Consider the following 17,646-nt stretch of genomic DNA (forward strand, 5'->3'; position numbering starts at 1 on the left):
CGGTGGAGGTCTCTTGAGGCAGTACGGACGAGGGCGTCTCCGCATCGATAGCTTTCTGTTGCGCAAAAAATGTCGTCGCCGCAATGGGACAACCAACACCCGGACCTTCGAGGTTCTGCAAGGTCACGGCGGCGGCGTTGAGGCGTGCATTCTGGGAAGCCGTGCTGTTATCGGTTGGGAAGGTGAGCTTGACGGTCGGATTGTTGACAACAAAGCCAGCAGCTACATTTTTGTTGAGTGACTGCAAACCAGTTAGACTATGGATATTTTAGCAGCTCCGATGTGAATGCGAAGACTTACTGCGAGGAAAAAGGTAGAATTGGGAGGGCATTGGCAAGGAATTTGGATAGGTTGGCCATTGGTACCATTGACCGCTCCTGCGCAATTCCCAGTACCTGGATATCAAGATCGCGTTTAGAAAAACAAGACTAATACCTCAATATAATCTCACCGTCAGGATCAATCCCAGACTGCCAACCAAAAGGCGGAACTAGAGCTGGATTCACATTCCTCTTCAAATGAAGTACATTTAATGGAATGGCGGTGACAGTGCCAATAAGGCTCAGGCTCATAAATAGGATGCACTTGGCGAACAACATGATAAGGCAAATGGGATGGTTTCCAGACCAGGTAGATGTAGATGATGTTTTTTAATCGGTGGTGAAATCGACAAACCAGAAGTCGATGAGACGTGAGGCGAAATGAACGTAATCACAAGTGGTTTGCTCGGGGCTGGGTGAAAAGAAAGGCCAATTGCAAGCAACTGGGGGTGTCGACACAGTCGCAGAAAGGGGAAAAGGGAGGAGGAAGATATAAACTGATAAAATGGCCAAACCAAACATGTTTTGCGATCCTTTTGTACTTATAGCTACAATGGGTTGGAAACTGTCAATGGATACGATAACGGATGTGCTGAATCTTTCTATGGAATCAGTGACCCTTCCAGGAAGTTACAACAGCATATACAGGCTTACATTGTAGGTTGTTAGGTCCACGGAAATGCGCTCTGGAAGCAACAGCTCGCCATCACAGGTAACGTTCCCGTTCCAAGTTGTCTTTTCGTCCGCATTGTCCTAAACAGGTCACGTGAGCACTGTTTACTTTTCGAGAACCGCTAGTTCCAAACCTGCAACTTCAGGTCTCAATTGTCAACATGTCAGGTCCGATTCAGGTCCATTACTACCAATTCGATCTCAATAAGCTTGGCATCTATCAATGGTCTTACCGGATGAAAGGATTAGTCCATAGAATGAATGGGAAGTGTTGTACTTTGCGTCTTCATGAGGCACATGCATCGATGCAGATTCCCATGCCAAAACTTCCGTGTTCATATTGGATGACCCATAGGATAAAGAACTGGGTATCAGGCGCACAAAATACGACCTCCTCCAAAGCCTCCCCCCCAACTAAATATCAATATCAATACTCCAGAATTAGGCTGAGCCTGAAGCTAAAGTGGTACCGAAGATGACCTGAAAGGTTTCAGCCGAAAGACGTGGGCGCGCGTTGTAATATGACAGTAAGCAGTATTATTTTATCTTCTTAGAAGGCATGATACTGGACTATTGTTTCCTTGTTGTTTTCGTTCATCTTCCCTCTTTCTTAGCTTTTCGCAACTCTAATAGGAGGAACCTTCAGTTTTACCGACGTCGTTATACCCAGTGGATGCAAAAAAACATACCATTGACCACTCTGATAATAATCACTCTGTCTCGGCTGTGGGGGATGTGGGTTGTGGGGCTATCTCTGCACTATCGGTAACGTCCTCTGCACTATCGGTAGCGTCCTCCGCACTATCGGTAACCCCCTCTGCTCTATCGGTAACGTCCTCAGTAGCCTGTGCATTCTCTGGATTCACAGGATTATTTCTTGGCTTGATTCTTTTCTGTAGGGTATCTTCATCATTACCATGTTCGTATGTGGGATAGCAATACGCACCGCAGGGTCCGACTGCATACTATTGTACCGTTCTTCCGTTTCACGGCGCCATTCTGCGTTGTTACTTACACTTCCTTTCGAGGGACGTGCTCCAGAGGTATAATCTCTGATCATATCCATGATTCTAGTCATTTAAACAACAACTTATTGTGGTCGATATTTCCGAGTTACGTGGTAAGTGCAAGAACGTGGGTTCGTTCACGCTTGAACCGATTCTTATACAATCTTTGTCCTACTTGGCACTTGTACTCCGCAATGTTATTGCCAATAAAATTGATGCTACAATAGCGCCCCTCCCAATGGGTGATGCGCCGGTGATGTATACCCCATGCATTGTGCCTAACCTAAGGGCTGTCAGTCTTGTGATACATTATAAGGTTCCCACTACTGACAGCTGACTGGTGCTGTCATCTGTTTCTGATGTTGAGTATATTTAACTTCGTGAATAGATTTGATACTCACTGGACTGATTCAATCTTGTTCCTACTTGTTCAGTTCTTCCCCCCTCTTCCTTAACTCCTCACGGCTCTGATGGACAAAACCTATCAACACCACCGATCTTACACACAGATCAGTGCGCGGGACTTACCGCGGGCTGCTCAAGATTGTTTGCTACGTCACGACTTGGAATATGCGGGCCATGAGCATGATGCGCTTGAATCCCTAAGTTGTCGTTCAGGCCTGCACCTGCCTGAGGATTCTCCAGCTCAGCAGGATTGTTGGATTTCTGTGATATATGGTTCTCAATCTCTGATCATCGAACGATAAAGTACAGAAAGCGTACTGCAGGGTGTGGCAGGATACCGAACCGCTGCTCCTCAGAGTCGCGGTGCTGTTGGTCATTGTTGTCCGCGTTCCCTGCTGAGGGACGAACTCCAGACGTTTTCTCCTTTACTTTGTTAATAATTTTGGACATAGTGTTTATAGGTTATATATTGTGAACGGTGATTGGGATGGTAGAATTATCAGTAAGAACAGTGTATCTTGCTGATTCTTATATGATGCTGGGTTCCACTGCGGCGCAGGCGTCAGACTCGATTGAATGACATCATTTTATTTAATGGTGCCGAGGGCTGCCGAATACACCATGACAAGGTCACAGACGCGCATAGTCACGCGTTCTCGCCGTCACGCCTCGCTCACCTTTTCTCTCTCGTGTACGACAATGGCTAGAGGCGGTCGAGGAAACTTTGGCTTATCTTCTGGAAACAGAGGACGTGGGTCATTTAGGAGTGGCTACCGTGGTGGTAACTCATTTCGAGGTGGACGAGGGAGAGGTAGGGGACGTGGTAATGCTTCTGGCACGGGCGATTCTGCACCTCCAAAGAGGGACGATGATGGTACGCAGTTAGCAGAAAGATTCGAACAAGTTAGATTAGCAGACGAGGTGGACGAGAAACTAGGATTTGCGCGTATACAAGAGGGTGGCAAGCGAGATGGCTGGCTGATTAACATGCATCCCGTAAGTGCTCAAAGGGTTGTGATTAGCATGCACTATTGAAACGGACACAACCATCGCACAGACCTTGATTAAAGATGCAGATTACCCGTCAGGCAAAGCAGCAGTCGATTTTTACTTCATTCAAGACGATGGTGGAATGTTTAAATGCACTCTCCAGTATGAGCCTTATTTCTATATCGCTTGCAAGGTGAGCTCGTTATTTACCGACATGATTTGAATCTAAATCAATCTGTATGTCAGAGCGGTGCAGAAACCATGGTGGAAGAATGGCTTATGAAGCGATACGAAGGAATTATATGCCGAATAACGCGTGACAGGAAAGAAGATTTGAAGCTACCCAACCACTTGATGGGACACCGCCGACTATACCTTCAGCTGTGCTTCCGCAATGTATCAGATCTCCTTACAGTGAGGCGCGACATTGCTCCTCTTGCCCTGGCCAACGGTGCCAAACGCGATGCGGTTGATGCTTATGCGGAGGTTGTTAGCGCAACAGCTAGTGCGAATATAAATATCGAATTGGAAGGGGAATGGGCCGAATTCGGCGGAAGTAGCACCACTGGCTCCTCTTTCAGAGAAAGGGATCCTGGGGAATGCATAATCGATATCCGCGAATACGATGTTCCTTACTATCTACGTGTCGCCATCGACAACGAGCTGCGTGTGGGTCTATGGTATGCTGTCACTTTCACCGCAGGGCAGCCTTCCTTCACCCAAATTGTGGAACGTGTCAAGCGAGCAGACCCCGTTGTGATGGCTTATGATATTGAGACGACGAAAGCTCCCCTCAAATTCCCCGATCAAGCCATTGATCAAGTCATGATGATTTCATACATGGTTGACGGTCAGGGATACTTGATCACCAATCGCGAAATCGTGAGCGAAGATATTGAAGATTTCGAGTATACTCCCAAAGAAGGCTACGAAGGTCCTTTCATAGTGTTTAACGAGCCTGACGAGGTCTGTATTATCTATAACAGTTGCGTTTCCCTAGCTGACGGTCGTTATCAATGGTCATAGGCAGCCACCATGATGAGGTTTTTTCAGCACATCCAAGAGGTAAAACCTACTGTGATGGCAACATTCAACGGCGACTTCTTCGATTTCCCTTTTCTATGTGCACGTGCTAAGGCGAACGGCATTGATATGTTTCTAGAGACAGGTTTCGCAATAGACTCGGAGGACGAATTCAAGTGCAGGACTTGTGTTCACATGGATTGTTTCCGATGGGTCAAACGTGATTCTTACTTGCCTCAAGGAAGTCAAGGCTTAAAAGCAGTGACTACTGCAAAACTAGGCTATAACCCTATAGAGTTGGATCCCGAACTCATGACGCCGTAAGTATCTGTAACTTTGTTCACGTGGGTATGTTAGCCTAATTATTGTATATTTAGTTACGCTATGGAGCAACCACAGGTCCTTGCGCAATATTCCGTGTCCGATGCGGTAGCGACATATTATCTTTATATGAAATATGTACATCCCTTTATTTTTTCGCTCTGCAACATTATCCCATTATGCCCGGATGAAGTATTGCGTAAAGGTAGTGGGACACTTTGTGAGACTCTTCTCATGGTTCGTTCGCTTTACTCTTGTGGTAGGCAAGCACTCATTCTTCTTTCTAGGTTGAAGCGTATCGAGGTCGCATTATTATGCCCAACAGACATGAAGATGCTCATGGGAATATGCATCAAGGCCATCTACTTGCATCCGAAACGTACGTAGGTGGACATGTCGAAGCCCTTGAAGCTGGTGTGTTTCGAAGCGACATCCCGAGCGACTTTAAAGTCGTACCATCTGCAGTTCAACAGGTAATAACCCTTGTCTTTTGCTATAACAACATCACTTAGCATTGTCGAAAATAGCTTATCGACGACCTTGATGCCGCCCTTATGTTCTGCATTGTCGAAGAATCCAAGTCATCTTTGGAGAATGTTACGAACTATGATGAAGTTAAAAACGAAATTCAAGCAGCTCTAGAGGTCATGCGGGATAATCCCAAGCGTACAGACAAGCCACTCATATATCACTTGGATGTTGCTGCCATGTACCCGAACATCATGTTGTCCAATCGCCTTCAGCCAGACTCGATGGTAGATGAATCCGTTTGTGCCGTTTGCGACTACAATCGCCCTGGAAAAACTTGTGATCGCCGGCTCGAATGGGCATGGAGAGGCGAATTTTTTCCCGCCCATAGAGATGAGTTCAACATGATTCGGCATGCCCTCAACCAGGAGAGTTTCCCGTCGAAGCGCCCAGGCGGCCCTCAGCGAAAGTTTGCTGACCTCACTGAAACCGAACAAACTGCGTTGCTGCATAAACGCCTCGGAGATTATTCGCGAAAAGTTTACAAAAAGATCAAAGATACCAAAATTGAGACACGAGAGTCTATCGTGTGCCAGAGGGAGAATCCATTCTACGTCGATACAGTGCGGCGGTTCCGAGACCGGAGATACGAATACAAGGGACTACATAAGACCTGGAAGAAGAACCTTGATACGGTCGTAGGCGAAGGGCGTTCCATTGCTGAAGTTGACGAGGCGAAGAAGATGATCGTCCTTTATGATTCTCTGCAACTCGCACACAAGTGTATCCTTAACTCATTCTATGGTTATGTGATGCGGAAAGGAGCAAGGTGGCATTCTATGGAAATGGCGGGCATTACTTGTTTGACTGGTGCAACAATCATCCAGATGGCTAGAGCTCTCGTAGAACAAATTGGGCGACCGCTGGAGTTGGACACGGATGGTATCTGGTGCATGCTGCCAGGTGTATTCCCGGAGAACTTCAAGTTCAAATTAAACAACGGAAAATCCATCGCCTTTTCTTATCCATGCACAATGCTTAACCATCTAGTTCACGCCCAATTCACTAATCATCAATATCATGACCTTGACCCAGAAACGGGAGAATACGTTGTTCATAGCGAAAACTCTATCTTCTTCGAGCTTGATGGTCCTTACAGAGCCATGATATTACCATCTTCTAAGGAGGAGGATAAATTGTTGAAGAAGCGGTATGCTGTATTCAATGATGATGGCTCTCTTGCGGAGCTGAAAGGCTTCGAGGTAAAACGTCGTGGCGAGCTGCAACTCATCAAAATATTCCAGTCGCAGATCTTCGAGAAGTTTCTCTTAGGATCTACTACGGAAGAATGTTACGCTGCTGTCGCCGAAGTCGCCGATCAATGGCTTGATATCCTCTTCAGCAAGGCAGAAACCCTGGGTGACGATGAGTTGGTAGACCTCATTGCAGAGAATCGAAGTATGTCGAAAACTTTGGCGGAGTATGGCGGGCAGAAATCTACATCTATTAGTACTGCTAAACGACTCGCCGAGTTTTTGGGCGACCAGATGGTTAAGGATAAAGGTCTCGCGTGCAAGTTCATCATTTCTGCACGTCCCATGGGTGCACCCGTTACGGAGCGTGCAATACCTATCGCTATTTTCTCTGCAGAAGAATCCGTCAAGAGGACCTATCTCCGTAAATGGCTCAAGGACAATAGTTTGACGAATTTTGACCTGAGATCTATTCTTGACTGGGATTATTACATCGAGAGGTTAGGGTCGGTGATACAGAAACTCATCACCATTCCGGCTGCCATGCAGAAGGTTACCAACCCAGTCCCTCGTGTACGTCACCCAGATTGGCTTCATCGCCGTGTAGCAGGGGCGATCGATAAGTTCAAGCAAAACAAAGTCACAGACTTTTTCAGCCGCGTGACTCCAGGACAACAGCAGGAAATGGATATAGAAGACTCCGGGAAGAATGAATTTGACCGTCCTCGCATCGCAGTCGTCAACCGGAAGCGTACGAGAAGAGACTCTACCCCACTAGATGAAGATGAAGATGCAGATATAGATGCACCCCTTCCGGATCCGAGGATCAGTTATTTCTCTTGGCTTAGAGCAATGAAACCGCGGTGGAAGAAGAGAAGAGAAGCCCGCTGGGGTGATTCTACTGCAGCTGTCGTTCCATCCATGTTCAAGGGCGCACGAATACGCACAAATCATCGCTGGGACATTGTCCAAATCCGACCAAGCAAGATACAGGGCCGTTTTACTCTCTGGTTGTCGATTGATGGAGAACTAACCCCAGTAGCTTTGCGCATTCCTCGTGTGTTTTATCTCCATTTAAAAAGTCTTCCAAAGGACGATCTCTTCCAGACCGGCCACTATTCCTGCGATAAAGTCATACGTAATCTTCCTCGGGGGCTCCATTGTTCTTATCTGTATAAGGTGACAGTCCGCGAAGATGTATACCAAGAAATTCAAGAGCATTTCACGGATCTCATTAATGATCCTAATGTAGATGGCGTTTTTGAACAACAGGTAGCCCAATCCTTCTCATATTTTACATCACCATCTTTAAATTATGGTTTAGATTCCACTGGTAATCCGAGCATTGCTCAAGCTAGGCAAAACTTGCATCGCAGATACACCGGGTATGACACTCAATCGTGCCCAAAGTAGCGGTGTTGATTTGGTGCAACTTGACCGCGCTGGTTCCCTTTCTCGCCAGGCCTATCTCGATGGTGGAAGGGCTGGAAAATACATTTTCCTATATCATGCCTGTTCAAATAGCGCACCAATCCATGTTTTTGTGCTCTTCCTTCCGAGCGGCCCTGTGAAACTTCATGTTGTCGACCCGGCCACTCGCCGACAGCCTATTGTTCGGCTTCAAGAGCTCTACGAAGACCTGCTACGTAAACGGCAGGCATCCTACGGGGGCAGCACTTGCATCGATTATCCAAAGACTCGCGAATTCACGACTACATACCATAATAACGATATTACTGCGCTGAAAGCTATTTCCCGAGAGCTCGGCCTATTGGAAAATATGTCGTACAGTATTGTGGTTTCGTCGACAAAAGAACAAACTTACTTTGACACTTGGGTCCCAAAAATGTCGAAGTTTCCTGTATTATCGATGTCCAAAACGAAGGCTGCCCATACACTAGATGTCTTTCCATGGCAGACGCACGTAGCTCAGAAATTGCTATACCGATATTTGTCTGTTGGAGGATGGCTTGATCGCTTGGTCGTTCTTGCTGATTACTATGACGTTCCTATTGGACATATTGAAGGAGATCAACCTCTTCTACTTTCCGACATAACGTTTGCAAGGCGACTAATCCAGCAAGACACCGTGCTTTGGTGGTCTCCATCAGAACGTCCCGATTTAGGCGGTCTCGAAGACGACTTCCGACCAGTAGAAGAGCTACAAAATACAGAATTCATGTCCCCCGGTTGTTATTCTAACGTCTGTTTGGATGTTGCGGTCCGCAATCTAGCGGTTAATTCGGTTTTACATTCTGTGGTAGTTAATGAATTGGAAGGAAGTGGAGGAACAACAGCGTTCGACTCGGTTTCTCGGACTCTTGACGAGTACTCTACCGGGGATGCACAGCGCGATATCACCTTGGGAGAATCCAGTTTATCCCCACAAACATTTGGTATCCTCAGGACCATGGTTAAGGGCTGGCTCCTTGACAGAATACAGGGTAATTTCGACAGTCCTGCGACCTTGGCGATCGACCATTTCTGGCGATGGGTCAGTACCAGCGCATCCAATATGCATGATCCAAGTATCCACCGATTTGTACATGGCCTCATGAGGAAAACTTTTATACAGATGCTTGCCGAGTTCAAACGATTAGGAGCGCATGTTGTATACGCCGACTTCAGCCACATCTTGCTGGCTACATCCAAACCACCTGGGACTGCTCATGCGTATGCCACCTACGTCGCTACAGCAGTGACGTCGCATGAGCTATTCCAGCACATATATCTCAAGGCGGAACGTTTTTATGATTTCCTGCTTTTCATGGACCCTGCCAATATGGGAGGTGTTGTATGCGAAGATCCTCTGGCAGTTGATCCACCAGAAGAGCTTTCAATCGAAATGCGATGGAATATTCAGACGTTTCTTCCTCCTGCCATACAAGATGACTTCGGCAAGGTCTTACAATATTTCATAGTCGAGCTGTTCCAGATACGCCAAAAAACCAACGAAGCTTCGCGCGTTCCGCTCCGTGTTCTCAAAAATTCAGCCCCAGATACAACGCAACGCGATGCGGGCAAAGTTAACGAAATGGATGCTACCCGCGAGTTCATAGCTAGGCGCCTTACTCGCAGGCTTCTTAAGGTCGTCGGAAGTATCCAAGCAAAGCTGAGAGATGCCGTGACTGACGAGGACTTACACGAGAAGTTTGAATTTCCTCTACTCCCTGGTTCTCACCTTCATCTGATAAACCCTATTCTGGAGTTCATTAAGTTCACCTGTGCAGTTCTGGGTTTGGCGCAGGAGTACCGTATTGAAGTGGGCTTATTGAAGCGTAATCTGCTCGACCTTGCAGGAGTACGTGAGTTCGCGACTGAGGCTATCTTCCGTAATCCTTGCGAGCCCTTGAGGCTGGCTAATGTACCCTGCCGACACTGCGATACCTTGCGCGAATTCGACTTCTGTCGTGATCCGGAGTTGATGCCCAACGGTCTCGATATCACCCCACCACGCTGGCTATGTGGAGGATGTGGAGTCGAATACGATCGCATAGCTATCGAGCTTGAATTAATGCGGATGGTGTGTTCCCTTGAAAGATCTTTCGCCCAGCAAGACTTGCGATGCGCCAAGTGCAAACAAGTCAGATCAGACAACGTATCTCGATACTGTCAATGTTCTGGTGCTTACCAGTTGACCATGAACAAGGCAGAGGTGAGAAGGCGGCTCCGAACAGTGGTGAATGTTGCCATCGTCCATGGAATGGCAAAATTGGCAGTAAGTTTCTGGTCGTGTGATACAGGCACATACTCACACCCTGTTGACTAGGAAATCGCCCAAGCTACATTAGAGAATTGGTGACCAGTCACTAGCGACATCGCTGGTGAACTTTAATTTTGCTTTCCAGATACCTTTTGTTTTCATACCCTTGAAATGTCTGTATACTAGATAACCATGTATTTCGCTACATAGCTACTAACATAAAGGAGAATAGAAAAACATGAGCGGAAAAAACACTTCTCATACATATATCATAACTGAATATAGCCCTTGAAATTAGAATACACCAACGCACATAAAAAAAATAATGTCCGCTGTGGACTGAACTCTGTGAGCCGGCATCTGTTTGAGAGAATACGGGGGGTCATACCTACAAATCTTTCCTACAACAAGGGGAGTGCTCAGCATCCCTCTTCCTCTGGAAGACTAATCCCTCCAAAGCCCGCTCTCCATCCCCCTCCTATTCCAGCTGCCATCCCATCTTGACTAGGCCTAGGCTTAAAGCTCTCTCTTCTTATACGGCTTGCTTTACGTGCAGTAGAATCTCTTTGTGACGCACCCGACGCAGTCCTCCCAGTGACACTGGATCCTAGATTGCCACTTGAACCAAAATTTGTGCTAGTACCATAACCTGATACACTATTTTGGGATGTCGCTCGCTGCATGACAGCAGGAGGACGTCCCCATCCCAGTGAGGCATAGACTTGCTTGGTCCCGGGAGGTAGAGGGGGTGCGGGCTGAGTAACAGGCCGAGGCAATCCAGATCCCCCACTCGGTGTTCGTCCCTTAGTTGGCGAGGAGATTCGTGCATGTTCGGTCATTTTCTGTCGTTTATTACTATACGCAACCCCATGAGCGACAGATAGGGAGGAGCCAGGTCTCACAGCGGGGGTTACTATCCCTGAGGAGCTGTGGTTCGTACCACTCTTCCCCGGGACGTAGCTCGCATAGCTACTTCTGACCGTGCCAGATTGTGGGTTGATATTGTTACCATTATGGCTGGGTTTGAGGCCCTGTGTGCTCTTGAGAGCTTGTGCAGAATATTGAGATGCTGGACCTTTCTTCTTGTTCTCCTGGTCGCCTGCAGATACAGCTTCCATCAAAGTCTGCAATATGCTTTCTCCGTGCACGAGGAAAGGTCGATCATGCGTTTTCTCCCAAGAGGGAAGAGCGGTAAGTAACTGCTGCTCGAGCTACGATGCAGAAACTCAAACCGTCAATTCGTAAGCTTCGATGAGTTTAATGTAAGCCTTACCTTAGGCTTTTCCTTTCCAACGCGTCTTCTCATCTTCTCTTCTCTCAAGAGTCTTCCCGGATCTCTACCGCCTGCTCTTCCTAGTAAACGCGTTTGATCAGAAGCAGCCCGCTCCAGTTCTTTCTCCTCATTGCAAATATCAAAATATTTCCTAATAGATGCCAGCAAAGGCGACTTCAACTTCACCTCCGCCTTCAGCTTTGCGATTTCGTGCTCATGTTGGCTGAGTAGATCTTCGGTATGTTCGTCTACGGATTAACGTGAGTCATGGAACAAACTTGGCGATAAGATATACTCACCATCTGCAAATGCGGCAAATTCCTCTCTTTCTTCGTCGCCAACCATGAGCTCCTCCCACAAGGACTCGATCTCTGTCCTTGCATTTCCTATAAATTCGCCCATCCGTTCTCGCTTCAATTCCAGCATGCGTTCAAGTTCCTCTTCATACGCTTGTACAACTAATTGGGTAGTGCCTCGGTTTGCCTTTGAAGAGCGAATTTTAGCAAGGATGCTATACCAAAACAAAAAAAAAGGAGCGTTAAACACACCTCAACAAATCCATCCATCGCATCTTCTTCTGCACCCATTCTCTTCCACAAGCCTTCTAACTGATCATACATCGCTTGAATATGGGACTCTCGCCGTTTCTTCAGTTCCCCTAGCTCCAAGCATAGTTTATCTGTCCACGAAAGCATGCTTTGTGTGGGTTCGACACCCATGGAAGTTAGCAGAGCGGCTGGAGAAGCTTCCTGGGAGGACGAAGAGTCGAGTAGAGTTACGAATCGGCTGAAAATGATGTAATAGTCGCGAGATTCATCTGCAGGCAAATCTGGAGTTGAGGATATATGTGGAGGGGATGAAGAGGCAAAGGAAAGCAGAGGCACATCAGGGTTCACACGAGAGCTGGGCGTTGGTGTGGATGTCCCGGCTGAGGAGAGAAAGGGATCGGAGTTAGCATTTGAAATGTTGTTCGAATGCGTACTACAGGAAGAAGATGATCGCGGTAAAAGATATGAAGGAATAGCAAGCGAGGACGAGCAAGAGGGATTATCATCATAGGTGGGAGGGTCGACGCCCAATTCTGTATAAAGCCAGTCGATATGAACGAAGATCTCTGCAAGCTGATTGAGTCGTTTAGTCTTTAAAAGGGCAATTAGTAAAGATCGTAAAAAGGCGATATATACTTACTACTTCGCCCTTTCCCCTCACAAGCTCTTTCTCGAGCTTAGAGAAGCGATCGGGGGTTACATCGCGGTAGGCATGCGGGTTATCAATATCTTCGCCTGATGCAATTACCGGCTGTAAGATATCGAGCTGGAAACAGTTGGCGCCCAAGATACGCGATAGAGAATTGAGACGGTTTGTAAGGGTTGTGAGTTGCTCTAGTTTCGTATGATACATCTGAACTTATTTCGTTAGACATCGTCATGTTCTATGTACGATACGAATGGTAACACTCGACGCACCTGTCTCAGTTTCTCCTGGTATTCCATGGCACGTTGATATCTATTTGGCAGAACTTTCTCTCCTTTTAGGTCACCAAGTGCTGCAACTGATCCTGCGACCTGAGCATTTGTACCCAGGGCTCTCGAGTAGCGCATGCATTCGCTCTCTACGCCATCACACTTTGCATACCATTCATCCACCTGCTTTCTGCGTATTTCAATTTGGGATTCGACGGCTCGCGTGAGGGTGTGCTGTAAAGTTTGCAGCTCGTCCTCCAGAGCTGTTGGTGGCAGACCAAGTTGGACATGTAAAGTTGGGAGTAGCCGAGTCTGTACATTAAGATGCGTGTGTAGTGTCGATAAAAGGGTCGTCAGTGTCAGTGAAGGCGTCGTTGATATCGTCGCCGAAGCCGTTGAGGACGATGAGGACGATGAAGAAGCCATTGACTATAGCTATGAGATGCGGTTACATTCAAATTTTGCTGTCACCATAGATTCAGATTCGAACCGCGTCTGTGCGGTCACGTGCTTTTTGCTTTTCGTGTTCAACAATGCGCGTGCCAACACGTCCACTGAAATGCCAGAATTTGAAACATATAAGCTATATGTAGATGCAAGTGGGTTAGACTATCTTCGTAAAGTTTCCGTCGCACACATGCCACACATGCCACACACATTTTTAGCTGAGCCTAGATGTATGATGTTGTATAGTCTGGTGGAAGGAACTTGAGGAATGCTGTTCCTTATCATGACAACTTGGAACTGATCATCTTACGAGTCATATTTATTGTGAAAAAAACCAGATGATCGGTGAAAATGCTAGTGAGGCACAAAGACCCAGCCTAGACCCTGTTTCTTTCATATCAGCGATGTTTATTATGTTCCTGTCAGACCATAATTGTTTGGACACGGTTGGAACCGAAAGGTCTGGGAGAAGATATGTCGTACATTGTATTTGAAAGTCTAGTGTACAAAATTGATGAAGGGGTAGTTATTCCTCGACATGTTCAGATAACGCAATATTTGTTGAATCAAGTACTATGGTTTATAGCCCGGGTCATTGGACTCATCGTCATCTGTGGAAGAAGATGACAGTAAATCATCATGAGCTGTGACATGCGGCTGCGGGAGCCTGTTATGTGGGAGTAGTCCGGGGCCACCAGGCCAATGGCTGGTGTAGCTATAAGTAAGCATAGCGGTGCGAGCACGAGAAACTGGGCCCACCGTAAAGATATTCCTGTGAATTGGTCATAGTACTCTGATAAGTCTGGATGATTGTTTGGTATTCGTGGTTTTCCCAATTTGAATGCTCTTCTGGGTAATATACCCATTGTGTTACAACCAAGAGTTAGTTACTCTGGCGCACACAGAACACACTATAAGGAAGATGATGAGGGAGTGGTTACCCCTTGAGCTGCAGAGAGTTTGTTGGTATACAACAGGAGGACTTGCTGAGGAGTCTCCTGGATCTATTGGGGTATATATACTACTACAGGGTTGTTTTTACATGTGTACTATACAGTTTGATAGAGACAGTGGCTGATGATGTCATGGGGCCTAGCCCGCATGGCCAGCTTCACTGTGTGAGAGAATTGTGTCTAAAATAAGAAGAAAGGCAATTGCGGCGCAAGAAGAGGAGTTTGGACAAAAAGGGGAAGTGCCGCGTGGCACCATGTGTGAAAGCTAAAGTACAAGGTTAAAGCGGAGAATAAAAGTAAGGGAAAGGTCCGAAAATTGTGTTATCGTAACACATTGAGAGGGCTGTCTAGCAGAACACAAGCATTGGTATATGATCCCGTGGAAAATGTGGAGGAGACATGTACAGTACACCGTTATCGGCTCGGTAGAAGCAAACCAAGCAAGTAAAAGAAGACATTAGAGCAAATCGTGTATTCTGTGCAATCATTTGTGACCAAACCTGACACGATTTCAGCCAGTTTTAGTGATTCGTGAAACGGATTAAATAATAGTTATACTTACTTGGGTCAGTAATTTTCCGTCTGTTTTCAGACAGGACAAATCTTGCTTTTCCAAAGGCCAAATAAAGGGTATCGACAATGGTCTAGATGGTTTCCATGCGTTACTGCTGAATGCCTCCTGGGTGGCTAGATCCAGTTTGCTGAATGCTGCCTGCTTAGATACCTCGTTGATATCACATAAGCTCAAGGCACCATGTGTTTTGATCTCTATGACCAAAGCTGGTTCGGGATTGTCTGTAGTCAGCATGACATCTGCTGTGCTGTAATCTCCCCCACAGGACACGAAGCGAGGTATGGACCATGATGTTGGTCAGATTGTTCCAAAATCCTTCCTGCATTGACTGCATTGGCAAGGCCAGCAGCGGGAACAATTGTCCATCTATAACCCAATGTCGTGTATCCAATTCACTGTTTATCCTTTTGGGCAAACGAACAACAAAGATGTCTGGATTGAAGTAATCAGAGAAGGTCTTGTGAGATTGAATGTTTTCATTGAATATAACTTTGTCAAGGAGCTTCTTGCCGTCATCAACAATTTGCTCTACCAAATTGAATTGATAATGAATAAATTTCAGTTGCTTCTCCTGCGACAGAGTCCGATTGAAAGCACTGGGGCCACATGTTGATTGCAGGGCATCAACCTTGTAAATATTCGGAATTGTGGGCAAGCCATAGCGTGTAAAAGCTAATAATGTTGAGTGAAGAGTAGTATCCTGGGGCATAAGCCCTTTTGCGGCAACCCTAGTAGAATGGCAAGGTGCAGGATCCTGGAGTTTGGTTGCCATGATTATTGGGCTGTCTAGGCAAAGAAATATTCAAGCAAATTTTTGATTCTGGTTCCATTGGATATACCCTAGCTTTTACATACTGTTGGAAAACAACACCCCCCATGTAGAAAAGGCATACATACAAGAGACTCACCGCTGTGAACAATTTGCACCCTGGAATAGAGATGAACCTGTTGATACCCGACAGATTAGAGGTTGAGGCGTGATGCAACCGATGCCCCTGGTATTCTGGTACACTCTGTATTGTGTTCAGCATGTCATCTCTTACATGAGGATAAACCATTTAAGTAGATTCAGGGTAAAGTGTAAGAAATATATGAATCTTGAAACCATCCAAGAATGGCAATAGTTTGAGGCCATATCAGCCTCAGAGTGATTGATTGCCGCTATCATTTCCATTGAAAGTTTTGGGTACTGACAATGCAACTTATTGGCATCAGTTCAATTCAATTGTGTTGGGTTTCATATGTGTCACTTCCCGTCAGTGCCAGAGAAGTGCATATACCGCTAAAGAGCTCACTGTCCGATATTCCCCCAAATCTGTTCTCTAAAAGTCCCACTATGTCCGTGACATGAATACACATTGTTACTGGTACTTGAGGTGACTACAGATAGAGTCGCATATATTCATGACTCAGACCAGAAAGAGCGCCATCATAAATCATAAAATCAGATGGAATAGAATATAACTCAAGTACCCACTAGAACATTGATGAGAAGAACAATGACAAGGCAGAAGTCAAACAAAGATTTGTGGTGATTCATACCAATTTTACAGCTTCTCACTGGTAGCATTGCGGCGAGATGGGGTGGGAGGCACACTCTCAATAACATGGTAAAATAAATGCCTCGACTAGTGTTTACCTTTATTAACTGTTCTCAGTGCTGAACACAGATGGTCAGAAATTACCTGCACAAGATGGTGACTCTTACATTTGAGCTTCCCAATAGCGAAAACCACTACCACCCTTTAGGTTCCAAAATAGTTCTGGGACAATTACAAGTTTGTGGTGATCCAAAATCTAAATTGGCCTCCAAGCAGCTTCATCTGACCATTAACCAAAAACTGTGGGACGGAAAATACCTTGCATACCGGGGTGAACTTTTTGAGGACGACAGTGAAACATCGTTGGATGTTGTCTGTAAACTTTGTCTTAAAAGACGCAAGACAGAAGATGATCGACCATTTTCGGACGAGTTCACTTTGAAATGGGAAGCACGTGTTTATCAAAACCATTTAAGGCTTTTGCAAGGCAGTGTAGTACCTACATTTTATGGCCATTTCAGTGACCGTGTGGAGGGTGGTCTCCCAATGCAGAGTGTACTTTGATGCAATACTGTGGCCCTCATCTCAGTAAACCAATCAAGGACCATCCCCTTTGATTCCGGTACGTTCAGTCAACCAGTTCTTACGTAGTAACAGCTGAATTTTGGTTTGGATTAGCCAGGCTTTTATCCGAGGTCTTGTAGATGTAACAACCAAGAGTTATTTACTCTGGCGCACACAGGAACACACTATAAAGAAGATGGTGGGGAGTGGTTACCCCTTAGGCTGCAGTGAGTTAGTTGTGCTAGACAACAGGAGGACTTGCTGAGTCCTTCCCTATGTATTGCTCCTGTATATATACTAAAATACATGAGGTACTGTACAGTTGTAAATAAAGTTTAAAGTCTGATGTCTGGCATGTGACCGGTCACAAGATGAGTCTAGACACTGATCAGGTGATGTGTCACATGACTGGTCATATGACTATGAAAAGTTGAAAATGTAAAGTAAAGTAAATGGTCATATGACTGGTCATGTGACTTGGAAAATAAAAGTAGAAGTACAAAAGTGAAGCGTAAGTAGGTGCTGGTATCTTAATTATAACAGTAGATATACACAAAGTAGGCCTCATCCATGGGTACCCTGAAGAATTCCATGTTCTTCAATTTGGAACACACGCCCTTCATCATTAGTTTTCAATTCGCATTTATGGAGCCAATGTGCTGCACTGAA

At 46.0% G+C, this 17,646-nt stretch overlaps 6 protein-coding genes across 6 annotated transcripts; 2 read left to right on the top strand and 4 right to left on the bottom strand.

Annotated features, from left to right (window-relative positions):
- Positions 1–167: 167 nt before the first annotated feature.
- SERLADRAFT_401213 (uncharacterized protein) lies at positions 168–651 on the bottom strand (the record flags this gene model as incomplete). The annotated part of the gene is made up of 3 exons (XM_007323274.1): positions 168–241; positions 301–395; positions 452–651. Coding segments are annotated over 3 exons (317 nt in total), but the record flags the coding sequence as incomplete, so codon positions are not given.
- SERLADRAFT_373963 (uncharacterized protein) lies at positions 651–842 on the bottom strand (the record flags this gene model as incomplete). Its single annotated transcript, XM_007323275.1, has 1 exon — positions 651–842. One exon carries the CDS (start codon positions 840–842, stop codon positions 651–653), a length of 192 nt encoding a protein of 63 aa, XP_007323337.1.
- Positions 843–1,153: 311 nt separating this feature from the next.
- SERLADRAFT_478379 (uncharacterized protein) lies at positions 1,154–1,985 on the top strand (the record flags this gene model as incomplete). The annotated part of the gene is given in 2 exon segments (XM_007323276.1): positions 1,154–1,536; positions 1,554–1,985. 1 exon segment carries the CDS (start codon positions 1,154–1,156, stop codon positions 1,469–1,471), a length of 318 nt encoding a protein of 105 aa, XP_007323338.1.
- A 436-nt stretch (positions 1,986–2,421) lies between these two features.
- Positions 2,422–2,854, bottom strand: SERLADRAFT_442720 (uncharacterized protein; the record flags this gene model as incomplete). The annotated part of the gene is made up of 3 exons (XM_007323277.1): positions 2,422–2,466; positions 2,528–2,665; positions 2,723–2,854. The coding sequence occupies 3 exons, from the start codon at positions 2,852–2,854 to the stop codon at positions 2,422–2,424; spliced, it is 315 nt and encodes a 104-aa protein (XP_007323339.1).
- Positions 2,855–3,103: 249 nt separating this feature from the next.
- On the top strand, positions 3,104–10,439 carry SERLADRAFT_363759 (uncharacterized protein; the record flags this gene model as incomplete). Its single annotated transcript, XM_007323278.1, has 10 exons — positions 3,104–3,400; positions 3,462–3,587; positions 3,641–4,360; positions 4,421–4,737; positions 4,795–4,975; positions 5,026–5,211; positions 5,266–7,119; positions 7,168–7,731; positions 7,784–10,177; positions 10,229–10,439. The coding sequence occupies 10 exons, from the start codon at positions 3,104–3,106 to the stop codon at positions 10,259–10,261; spliced, it is 6,672 nt and encodes a 2,223-aa protein (XP_007323340.1).
- A 142-nt stretch (positions 10,440–10,581) lies between these two features.
- Positions 10,582–15,644, bottom strand: SERLADRAFT_442723 (uncharacterized protein; the record flags this gene model as incomplete). Its single annotated transcript, XM_007323279.1, has 9 exons — positions 10,582–11,373; positions 11,436–11,683; positions 11,735–11,918; positions 11,984–12,574; positions 12,624–12,836; positions 12,902–13,327; positions 13,389–13,481; positions 14,861–15,093; positions 15,143–15,644. The coding sequence occupies 9 exons, from the start codon at positions 15,642–15,644 to the stop codon at positions 10,582–10,584; spliced, it is 3,282 nt and encodes a 1,093-aa protein (XP_007323341.1).
- Positions 15,645–17,646: the final 2,002 nt, after the last annotated feature.

This window comes from Serpula lacrymans (assembly GCF_000218685.1).
Source record: "Serpula lacrymans var. lacrymans S7.9 unplaced genomic scaffold SERLAscaffold_15, whole genome shotgun sequence".
Classification (NCBI taxonomy): domain Eukaryota; kingdom Fungi; phylum Basidiomycota; class Agaricomycetes; order Boletales; family Serpulaceae; genus Serpula; species Serpula lacrymans.